This window comes from Schistocerca cancellata, chromosome 6, assembly GCF_023864275.1.
Source record: "Schistocerca cancellata isolate TAMUIC-IGC-003103 chromosome 6, iqSchCanc2.1, whole genome shotgun sequence".
Classification (NCBI taxonomy): Eukaryota; Metazoa; Arthropoda; class Insecta; order Orthoptera; family Acrididae; genus Schistocerca; species Schistocerca cancellata.
The window spans coordinates 452,199,832-452,211,869 of record NC_064631.1 but is presented as its reverse complement, the minus strand read 5'-3'; the positions used below and the strand labels follow the sequence as shown (position 1 = coordinate 452,211,869).

The window sequence follows — 12,038 nt, the reverse complement described above, 5'->3', positions numbered from 1 at the left end:
ACAACACATTTTACTGAAAATGCATAAGTAGAAGTCCACAGAGGAGGATATGAAGAAGCTTGTGTTGTTGTCATTCTATGGCTCAGTGACAAAAAGAGTAGCTGCCTCCTAAAAAGGCATAATATCCACTCAATCTTCAGACAAAAATTCAGCAAGCCTTGAGGCATATGAAAGATTATATAGGCTTAGGAATGCCAGGATATACTAAATATCATATGGTAGTGGACAGTTTCATATCAGACAGTCAGTGGAGTAATAAGAATAGCTTCTGACATGACTAGGTGCATGTCCCACAAAGAAAGAATATTTATATACATTGGATTCTCAGAGCCTGTCATTTTGAAACAATAAATTATATTCACATGTGATGTTAAATAGGTTTTATGCTTCAATTTCTGACATGGGCCACTTTTTTATGTGATAATATCAAAAGGAAAAATTCTCTTGAGGAAACTGCAAAATTATGAGAGAGGATTATTGACCAAGATTTACCTTCAGGGTGCAAAATTTTTAGTACTACTGATACGCACATGTATACAATTTTAACCTCCTACAATATCTGATGCCTACCCTTTTATCCTGAGGTCTGAGTGACTTGCATTCTGTACCTTTTTCTTCCCAAACAGGATCTAATATTCCTAGAGCTAGGATAGTTTTGTGCACTTTTAAACATGTCTGTTGACAATACTAAAATTTTTGCTTTTTTGAGGTAAGTAATGTATCGTAATTTTACTGTATTATAGGATTGTGCACTGAACAATCTTTGCATACTCTAGGCTCACATACTTACTCAGGTTTATAGATACATTTCAAATACTTCATAATCATGTGACGACACTATAGAAACTAGTTACACCAGAATAAAGTATTACTTAATGACTGACTTTGGTGGTATATATAAGTTTTGTGTGCTGACAGTAACTTTTATATTTCCAGGGGATACGTGTTGACAGCTCCCAAACGGCTACTAACAGGAAGTGTGGAGAATCTGTGCCTTACTCTCCACAACATTACTGGAAATGCTTATGTCAAGATTCATCTTCTTTATCCAGACTCTGACAATCAGATTGCAACACTTTCCCATAACATTTCAAATGGTATGACATTGCTAGTATTTAGAATTACTGATTCAAAGTGTGCTTGGTGATAAAGACAAAAATGAAACAACATTGACTAACAGTGATTATCAGAGCTGCAGGGATAATTAAAAAGGAGCATGTAGAGCTTAGAGTTCACAACACAATTCTGAATAATTTCAAGACTTTAGAGAATAAGTTTCTCAAGTGTATGTGTGTGTGTGTGTGTGTGTGTGTGTGTGTGTGTGTGAGAGAGAGAGAGAGAGAGAGAGAGAGAGAGAGAGAGAGAGAGAGAGAGAGAGAGAGAGTGAGAGAGAGAGGGGGGGGGGGGGGGAGGGAGCTGTCTGACTTAAAGGCATTTCAAATGTCAGATTGATATTTACAGATAATGAACTATTATGCATTGTCTTTCATTGTTTTAGGTTCAGGAAATTGCATGAAAATGGTTATCCCACAGACTCCACTTACAAGAGCACGGCTGCACTTAATGGTTGAGTTTGATGAACTATATGATTATAGAATTGACAGTGTGAGAGAGATACATATCCAACAAGATTCGGTGCTCACTTTTGTTCAGCCAGACAAGGCTGTATATAAGCCTGGAGACCTCGTACGGTTCCGCATTCTTACTTTACGACATAGTCTCTTGCCTGTCACCCAACCTGTGAGTACGTATGCAGCATGGTTATCCTAATTAAAATGAAAGTAGAAAGTAAGTTCTGATATAAGGTTTGTGAATTCAACTTTATACCTTCTCCACATAAATGCCTCCATTTATTTGATCATTGGGCCTGTTTTGTGTATCCTTCTCCTCCTCCTCCTGCTGCTCTCTCTTCATCATTTTCATTTCCTTTTAACCAGCATCAGACCAAGTTGTGAAATTTACCTTACATCTCCACTTCTCCTGTCTTTTCTCCTTTCTTCTTCTGTATATAAACCTGGAGACCTCGTACGGTTGCGCATTCTTACTTTACGACATAGTCTCTTGCCTGTATCCCAACCTGTGAGTAAGTATGCAGCATGGTTATCCTAATTAAAATGAAAGTAGAAAGTAAGTTCTGATATAATGTTTGTGAATTCAACTTTATACCTTCTCCACATAAATGCCTCCATTTATTTGATCATTGGGCCTGTTTTGTGTATTCTTCTCCTCCTCCTGCTGCTGCTCTTTCTTCATCATTTTCATTTCCTTTTAACCAGCATCAGACCAAGTTGCGAAATTTACCTTACATCTCCACTTCTCTTGTCTTTTCTCCTTTCTTCTTCTGTATATAAGCCTGGAGACCTCATATGGTTTCGCATTCTTACTTTACGACATAGCCTCTTGCCTGTCATCCAACCTGTGAGTATGTATGCAGCATGGTTATCCTAATTAAAATGAAAGTAGAAAGTAAGTTCTGATATAATGTTTGTGAATTCAACTTTATACCTTCTCCACATAAATGCCTCCATTTATTTGATCATTTGGCCTGTTTTGTGTATTCTCCTCCTCCTCCTGCTGCTCTCTCTTCATCATTTTCATTTCCTTTTAACCAGCATCAGACCAAGTTGCAAAATTTACCTTACATCTCCACTTCTCCTGTCTTTTCTCCTTTCTTCTTCTATAGCTGGCTGGCCGGAGTGACTGTGCGGTTCTGGGCGCTACAGTCTGGAACCAAGCGACCACTGCAGTCACAGGTTCGAGTCCTGCCTTGGGCATGGATGTGTGTGATGTCCTTAGGTTAGTTAGGTTTAATTAGTTTTAAGTTCTAGGTGACTGATGACCTCAGAAGTTAAGTCGCATAGTGCTCAGAGCCATTTTTTTTTCTATAGCTGTTTTGTTCCAGCGCAGATATCTTGTTCTTAAACTGGCCATTATTGAGTTAGTCCATCTTGCTCTAGGTATCACTCTTTCCCTCATTCTTGGCATCCATCATTCATTTTGGTGTTCTTTCATCTTCCATTCTCTTTACATGTCCAAATCATTTTAAACCGTTCTTTTCAATTCTCTCTTTCAGCTTACCTTCTCCAATTTTGTTCCTAACATCTTTATTTCTCACTCTGTCTCTCTTCATTTTCCCTAACGTTCTTCTTAGGAATTTCGTTTCACTGGCATGAATTCTAATGTCACCTCATTTTGTCACTGTCCAGGTCCCCAACACATATGTCATCATGGATTCAAATTACATCTTGTACACCATTTCCGTACACTTCATTGACACCTTCCTTCCCCAGACTGAGCCCGTCACACACTGGTAAAATTCATTGGTCTATTGTGCCCTTTTGCTAACTTCTGCTTCCATTACTGCATTCTTCATTATCACACTTCCTACATATTTAAAATTATTCACAATCTCAATATCCTGTCCTTTAATAGTAATTTAACCCTTCCCTGCCCTGTCTCATCTTATTACCACTACAATCATGCTTTTCTCCACACTGCATTTCATTCCATATGTCAAAATTTTTTTATTTAAAATGCCTATTTGTTCTTATACACCCTCACTGTTGGTTCCCCACACCACAATATCATCATCAAATAGCAACAACTCCATCTCCCTTCCCCTAGGAATTTCTTTTGTCTTTTAAAATTTCATCCATCACTATTATAAATAATAATGGTGCCACCACACTCGCTTGTCTCAATGCCATAACATTCCTAAACCAATCAGTTCTGTCAATGTGGGTCTTTACACAGCTGAAGCTTTTGTCCACATTGTTTGAAGAATTTCAGTTGTTTAATCCCTTTCATTCCTAGGTTTCCCATACCTTCTCTCTGGAGACATTTTGCTAAGTAAAGAAATGTCATCACCAGATCTTTCCGACACTCCCTACATATTTCTATCAACTGTGTCATACTAAAGATTGGGTCCACTGTTGATCTGCCATTTCAAAAGCCTTACTGCTCCTCTCAAAACTTGCCTTCCACTTTTTTACTCAATTGTCTTTCTGGTATCTACTCCATTATTTTTGTTACTTGCAATATGAGTGTGATCTCTCAAAAGTTATCACATACTTTTCTGTCTCACTTCTTAAATACTGAAATCATTACTCCCTTTCCCCCAGCATACATTTCTGATTCCAGATGCATCTTAGCAATCTATATAACCATTGTAGCCCAGAAGAAACAGCTGTGTTCATCATCTCCACACTTATTTAATCTATCCCAGGTGCCTATCCAGTTTTCATTCCTCTATCATGCATTATACCATTTGCTGTGTTACAGCTTCATTTCTGTATGTCCTGGACCCGTCTTGTATTTTATCTGATAATATTTGTTATTGCTCCAAGGTGGGAATGAATAAGGTATTATTTTAAGTACTCCAACCATCACAGCCTCAATGTATTCTTACATCTGTAAACAATTTTCCCCAACTTTTCTCAAGCTATAAAATGTTCAGTAGTTAGTCCATTAGCCATTGCATACAAAATGTTACTGAATATGTTTTTTATCCTGAAGAGTGAGTTTCTTAGTTCTATCTGGTTAAAGCTGACAAAAGTCCTGAAGTGTCATACCACTTGAATTTAGAACGTATTCTTCAGTTGAACTGTTGACCCTTACCATAAAATCTCGCCTTATTAGCAGAAAATAACTTTTATTTTTGTATCTTATGTTCTTCTGGAACTGTATGTGTAATTTTTCTGTCCCTTCCTTCTTTCCTCTGACACATATACACTTACATTCAACAAGTATTCATTATCAATTATTAATCTTGCTGATATTCATGCTCTGTGGCAATTCAATGAGTGGATTTTGTTACTCTACTTAAGATTTACTAATATGGCAACACCTTTTCTAGCATGTTACATCTTTTATGGAGACAGTAGAACTCAAACAATTCTGCTATTTATTGCTGCACACATAATTGCAAATTTTGTTTATTGAAATGTTTATTCTCTCTAACAGCTGCATCTATGGACAATGATTCATTTGTTCTTTCATCCCTGTGAACCGTGGATACTTGACAGTGAATGTTTGTTGGCACTGTATTTTTTATGTATATTTCAAAAACCAAATATGTAGCAGCTATGCCAATTCACTTTTCCAAATGGCGTATACACTGAACAGCCAGAACATTGTGACCACCTACCTAATCACAGGTATGTCCACCTTTGGCATGTATAGCAGCAGTGACACATCATGGCCTGCTGGAAACAATGAGGCCTTGGTAGGTTGCTGGAGGGAGTTGGCACTACATCTGCACATGCAAGAGTGACCTAATTCCCGTAAATTATAGGGAAGGGGGAGGGGGGGGGGGGCAATGAACTCTTAATGTCATGTTCAGTCACACTGCAGATGTTTCCAATTGGGTTCACATATGGGGAGTTGGGTGGGCCAGCACATCAGTGGGAACTTGTTGCTGTGTTCCTTGAACCACTTCATCACACTCCTGGCCTAGTGACTTGGCACATTATCTTGCTGAGCAATGCCACTGCTGTCAGGAAACATGATTGTCATGAAGAAGTGTATGTGGTCTGCAACCGATGTACAATACTCCGTGGCCATCATGGTGCCTTACATGAGCTCCACTGGACCAATGGATGCCCATGTGAATGTTCCCCAGAGCATAGTGGGGGCACTGCCAGCTTGACTCTGTAGCACAGTACAGGTGTCAAGAAGCTGTTTCCCTGAAAGATGACAGATTTGTGCCTTCCAATTGGAATGATGGAGGTATCTGGATTCATCAGACCATGTGATGCTATGCCACTGTGCCAGTGTCCAGTGTTGGTGGTCACATGCCCATTTCAGTCATAGTTGCTGATGTGGTGTTCAAGTGGCATATGCATGATTCGTTGGCCATGGAGGCCCATCATTAGGAGTGTTCCATGAACTGTGTGTTCAGACACACTTGTGCTCTGCCCAGAATTAATGTCTGATGTTAGTTCCGCCACATTTTGTTGCCTGTCCTGTTTCAGCAATCTGCCCATCCTACGATGTCTGACATCTGTAATGAGGGGTGGCTGGCCAATGTGTTGAAGAAATTCTCCACAACTCTCCTCAAACACCCAACAAGTCATACAGTTTTCAAAATGCTCATTCTGAGCCTCCGGACCATCGCAATCAGCCCTCGTTCAAACTCAGATAGATTGCATGCTATCTCCATTCAACACACAGACGGCACACACACTGATACTACATGCATCATCCATGTGTCTGATTAGCAGTTATTCCTTGCCTGGTGATGCTGCTATCACCTAGATGGGTTTATATCAATAGTAGGTTGGTGTTCATAATGTTCTGGCTGATCAGTGTGTGTGTGTGTGTCTAAACAAACTTTATGTAACTCAAACTGAAAACACCAATGACACATAGAATGTGGCCAGTATTCCTCAGTGAAACCTTTTTCTGGATGACCTATAGTATGATGCTGTTTTTTAACAGAAAGATGAGATAAGAAAATATCAATTGACCTGCACTGTGTACTAGAGAGTGAGTAAACTTATGTTACTGATGTGTGATGAATTAAAAAGATAAGTAAGTGGAGACACTCTGTCTCGTTATTAAATGAACACTTCTTATTGGTTACAGATACCAAAAATTTGGGTTGAGACTCCATCAGGAATTCATGTTGCTGAATGGATAAATGTTCAGACAAAGGAAGGTCTTGTTCAGATGGAGTTTCAACTGTCTTATGAACCACAGAAGGTAATATAACAGCATTTCATGTACATTATAAGTCATAAAAACATTATTATTTAATAATAATTATAAAAAGGTGCAACACATAATCGTCTTGGTTATTTTGTCAGTGTTCTGTGTCTTCTTGACCTAATATTTTATGTAGATAACTTCTTATCCTCACCAGGTGCTGTATGATATACTGAGTCATGCAGGAAAGCTGCTCCTGCCCTTCTGTGTGGTGATTACCACCTTACTCTACCTATTTGCAGTATTATCAATGGTGTTGCATATATGCTCAGTTCCCAAGTACTCTTGGTCTGTCTGAGATGTTCTGTTCAACATCTGATCCCATGGATGGTTATTGGCATCCAAATGAGCATGCCATTATTAATTTTGAGGCAGAATTCCTCGTCTTATTGAACTTAAGATCTGGTATCTCTGTTTTGATAAGTTTTGCTGCTACTCTGATTTCATTTACCTATCTTATGGCACTGTCCCTCAACCACAATGCCCATGTGATGATTTTTATCACCCAGCAGTTGCTGGAATGCTGAAGCTCTGAACAGTATTCCGCAGCAGGTGATCTGATGTGGTGTCACCAAATGTGTGTGGCATTTGTGTTCTGGCATTATACCTCTTCTGTTCTTATAAACTGCTAAAAAAAAGTGGTGTGCCACCTACAAAACTGGAAATGTGTGTGGGCTTAGGTTCAAAGGAAGCGAGGGATAAAACCTCTACAGAGAAATCAGTACAAACCATAACCAAAATAAGGATAGCCTCTTCAAATGTGCACATTTTTGCGCAGCTCTGTAGTCAAATTCTGTTGCTGCATAACGTTCAGTATGATGTTGTTCCACCCAGTGCATTATGACTATTGTTGTCTAGAAAGACAAGCCTGTTGATGAAATGTTGACTGTAGGGCTAGACAGTATATCAGGGGATCCTGTCCTGATACTGCACACCCTTTACATTAACCTCAATAATGATAATACTGGCCTCCAACATGACTGACCCTCCCTCCCCCCTCCCCCCCTGAGGGTTCAGGGGAAAGAATAGACCCTACGTTATTCCTGCCTGTCTTTAGAGGCAACTAAAAGGAGTCTCAAACATTTTGGCCTATATGTGATGGTCCCCTCTCGTGTTTGACCTCCACCATTCCAAATTATTCTGAAGAGCGAGCCAGTTGGGAAAGGGCACCTTACATGGTGCATTTTGTCCATCGGGCATTGAGACCTCTAGCCAGCTTTACTGTCGTCGCATTGCCGTCTTGCTTGTTCTCCATCTTTTGGGCGAGGATGCGTTCCTGGGTGCAATTTCCACTATGCACTGTGCAGTGTTGCTTTTTGCGGAGGCGATGACCTTGGACTTTATTGCACCTAATATCCAGCACGGTAGCCAGTCCGTTGTGGTGGGGCTGACATGTACCCTGTAGGTTGTAGCCCCTACTGATGCCTGTGTCATTTACTCCCCATGTATGCCAAGGAGTAGATGCCCATCTCCCTGGGGCATCAGGACTCCCACCAATGGCCATCCTGCCAGGTGGCCCTTGCTGTGGCTGGGTGGCGCCCATGGGGAGGGCCCTTGGTCGGAGTAGGTGGCACATCATCTCTTGCTGGTGGCCAGCCACCAGCAGTCTCTAAGCGTTCAAGGGCTCATTTTAAAGTTCACGTGTATGACCCCATATCATTCCCCTCCGTGGCCACACCATGGGAGGGTCCAAGATATCATCAAATTGCCACTGGTGCCTTCATCTTGGCCTTTGAGGGTGACACATTACCTGAGAAGGTCAAGGTGATGGTCTACCGCTGTGATGTAAAGCCATATATCCCTCCCTCGATGCGGTGCTCCAAGTGTTGGAAGTTCACCCACATGTCTTCCCGCTGTGCTTCCAGCCTCATGTGTCATGATTGTGGTCATCCATCCCATCCTGATACTCATTCTGCAGAAGGAAAGGAAAATAATGGAATACAAGACCCTGGACTGACTGACCTACACGGAGGCTAAGCGTAAATTTGAACAGCTTCATTCCGTGCGCATGACATCTTCTTATCCCACCACTGTCACTCCTGCTACAGTTCCATCAACTGCAACTCTTACAGTCAGTTCTCAGAGTTGAAGGACCACACCTGCCCCTTGATGGTGGGGGGCACTTCAATCCCTGTTGCTCCTTCTCCATCTACTTCAGGAGCAACACCCCCCCCCAACCATTGGAGACATCAATTCCCACTTCCCAGCTGGAGAAGCATAAGACTTTTTTGGCTCCTCTTGCCAGGAAGGGGTCCCTTGGGGACCTCCCTTCACAAGTTCAGACCAGCGGAAAAGCGGACACCCACAAGTGGCTGAAACAACCACCGGTCGCTGGTCCTGTGGCCTCACGGTCATCGTCCGTCCCTGAGATTGACCCAGTGAAGCCCTAGCAGCCTGAACCACTGAAGGCACATTGCGAGAAGCAGAAAAAGAAAAAGGTTCCCAAGAATCTCAACATTGCGCAGCTCTGTAGTCAAATTCTGTTGCTGCATAACATTCAGTATGATGTTGTTCCACCCAGTGCATTGTGACTATTGTTGTCTAGAAAGACAAGCCTGTTGCTGAAATGTTGACTGTAGGGCTAGACAGTATATCAGGGGATCCTGTCCTGATACTGCACACCCTTTACATTAACCTCAATAATGATAATACTGGCCTCCAACATGACTGACCCTCCCTCCCCCCACCCCCCCCCGGAGGGTTCAGGGGAAAGAATAGGCCCACATTATTCCTGCCTGTCGTTAGAGGCAACTAAAAGGAGTCTCAAACATTTTGGCCTATATGTGATGGTCCCCTCTCGTGTTTGACCTCCACCATTCCAAATTATTCTGAAGAGCGAGCCAGTTGGGGAAGGGCACCTTACATGGTGCATTCTGTCCATCGGGCATTGAGACCTCTAGCCAGCTTTACTGTCGTCGCATTGCCGTCTAGCTTGTTCTCCATCTTTTGGGCGAGGATGCATTCCTACAAGCTCAGCGTCTGAGGATGAGGTCAAGATTCTGGCGTCTTCTGAAGACCTGTATCTTGCCGGACCCTCGGACGCAATGGATGTCACTCGTGCGGCTACTGAATCAGTGGCAGCAAGTGACCCAGCTGCGTAATCTGCCTCCCCAGTCCCTTCATGCCTTTCTCAGCCTTGGACAATGTCACCCTCCAGTGGAACTGTGGTGGTTTCTTCCACCATCTTGCTGAGTTCTGACAACTATTCAGCCTTCAGCCTTTCTTCTGCATTGCTCTTCAAGAAACTTGGTTTCTAGCGATTCGAACTCCCGCCCTCCATGGCTATCAGGGTTAGTATAAGAATTGGGTAGCTTATGAAAGGGTGTCTGGTGGCGTCTGCATTTATGTCCTTCACTCTCTTCACAGCGAGTCTGTCCCTCTACAAACACCTTTAGAGGCTGTCACTGTTCGGGTGTGGATGCCACAGGCTGTTACTGTCTGCAGTCTCTATCTTCCACCAGATGGTGATGTCCCGCAGCATGTCCTGGCGGTGCTGATAGCCCAATTGCCGCCACAGTGGAAACAGGTTGTGGCACCACCATTGAACGTGTATTGGCACAGCTCGACCTTTCCATTTTAAATGATGGTGCCTTCACACATTTCAGTGTGGCACATGGCACGTACTCAGCCATCAACCTTTTGATCTGCAGCCCTAGCCTCTTACCATCTGTCCAATGGAGTGTGCATGACAACCTGTGTGGTAGTGACCACTTTCCAATCTTTCTGTCACTGCCACAGCGTCACTCTTCTGGGCACCCTTGCAGATGGGCTATGAATAAGGCTGACTGGGACTTGTTCTCCTCTGTTGTCTCTATTGAGTCTGTTTCTAAAATAAGCCATTGATGCGGTGGTTCACTCAGTCACCACCGGCATCATTACTGCCGCAGAATCTGCCATTCCCCATTCTTCTGGGTCCCCTCAGTGGAGGACTGTGCCTTGGTGGTCGCCTGTGATCACTGAGACGATTAAAGATTGCCGGCAGGTGCTCCAGCGTCACAAGCGACATCACTCAATAGACCACCTCATCGCATTTAAATGGCTACACGCTCGGCCCCGCCACCTTATTCACCAACACAAGCAGGAGTGCTGGGAACGGTATGTCTCCACCATTGGCCTCCATATCTCTCCATCACAGGTTTGGGCCAAGATTAGGTGCCTATGGCTATCGGACCCCTGTCAGTGTCCCTGCGCTCGCAATGAATGGAGCGGTTTATACTGACTCCAACATCATTGGAAACCGCTTAGCAGACCATTTTGCTCTCAGTTCCGCTTCCTTGAATTACCCACTGGCCTTCCGCTCCATTAAAGAGCAGTTGGAATGTCAGAGCCTTTCATTTCTCACCCCAATCCTGAACCCTACAATGTCCCATTCACTGAGTGGGAATTCCACAGTGCCCTAGCTGCTTGCCGTGATACAGCTCCTGGGCCAGATCACATCCACTGTCAGATGCTGAAACACCTCTCAGTGGACTGCCAGCAACGCCTCCTCAACCTTTACAACCGTATCTGGGTTGAGGGTGAGTTTCCGTCACAATGGTGGGAAAGCATTGTTATCCCCGTTTTGAAACCTGGCAAGAACCCACTGGAGGTGGACAGCTACTGCCCCGTTAGCCTCACCAATGTTCTTTGCAAGTTGCTCGAACGCATAGTGAGCCAGCGGTTGATTTGGGTACTCGAGTCTCAGGGCCTTCTGGCTCCGTCTCAGGGTGGGTTCTGTAAAGGCTGCTCTGCCGCCGACAATCTGGTGAGCCTGGAGTCAGCCATCCGTACAGCCTTTGCCCGCTGTCAGCACCTTGTCGCTCTCTTTTTTGACATGCAGAAGGCGTACGATACAACATGGCGCCATCACATCCTCTCTACGCTTCATGGTTGGGGTCTTTGGGGCAGCTCAAACAGATGTGTTGGTGGCATCTTAATGCTCTGTGATGCTTGAGCCACACCATCTGGGGCACTGACCAATCTACCCTCTTACGGCTCTACCAGGCATTAATCCAATCCCGTCTGGATTATGGGAGCCTGGCTTATGGTTCAGCATCCCCTTCTGCGTTGGGATATCTGACTAGCCACTGGAGCTTTACGGATCAGCCCTGTTGACAACATTTTTGTGGAGGCAGGTGTCCCTCCACTGCGGTTAGGGCGCCAACATTTACTGGCTGCTTATGCTATGCATGTTTGTAACTTGCCCGGGCATCCTAATTATTGTCTCCTGTTCCCTCAGTTTGTCGTCCATCTCCTAGAATATCAGCCCTGGGTGGATTGTATGATCACGGTCTGTGTCAGAGAGCTTCTCTTTTGGCTTGAGGTTTTCCCTCTTCCACCTCCTTTCCAGGCCC

General features: G+C 43.6%; 1 protein-coding gene across 2 annotated transcripts in view; it reads left to right on the top strand.

Moving 5' to 3' along the window:
* Positions 1-12,038, top strand: part of LOC126191523 (murinoglobulin-1-like) — a 272,234-nt gene that overhangs the window by 57,216 nt on the left and 202,980 nt on the right. Inside the window, exons 2-4 of one of the 2 annotated variants that reach the window (XM_049932422.1) lie at positions 937-1,097; positions 1,499-1,740; positions 6,586-6,702. In XM_049932422.1, the coding sequence (XP_049788379.1) occupies positions 937-1,097; positions 1,499-1,740; positions 6,586-6,702 (520 nt within the window). Of the gene's footprint in view, positions 1-936; positions 1,098-1,498; positions 1,745-6,585; positions 6,703-12,038 lie in introns of those variants that run through there. The other variant, XM_049932423.1, reaches the window with a different exon arrangement.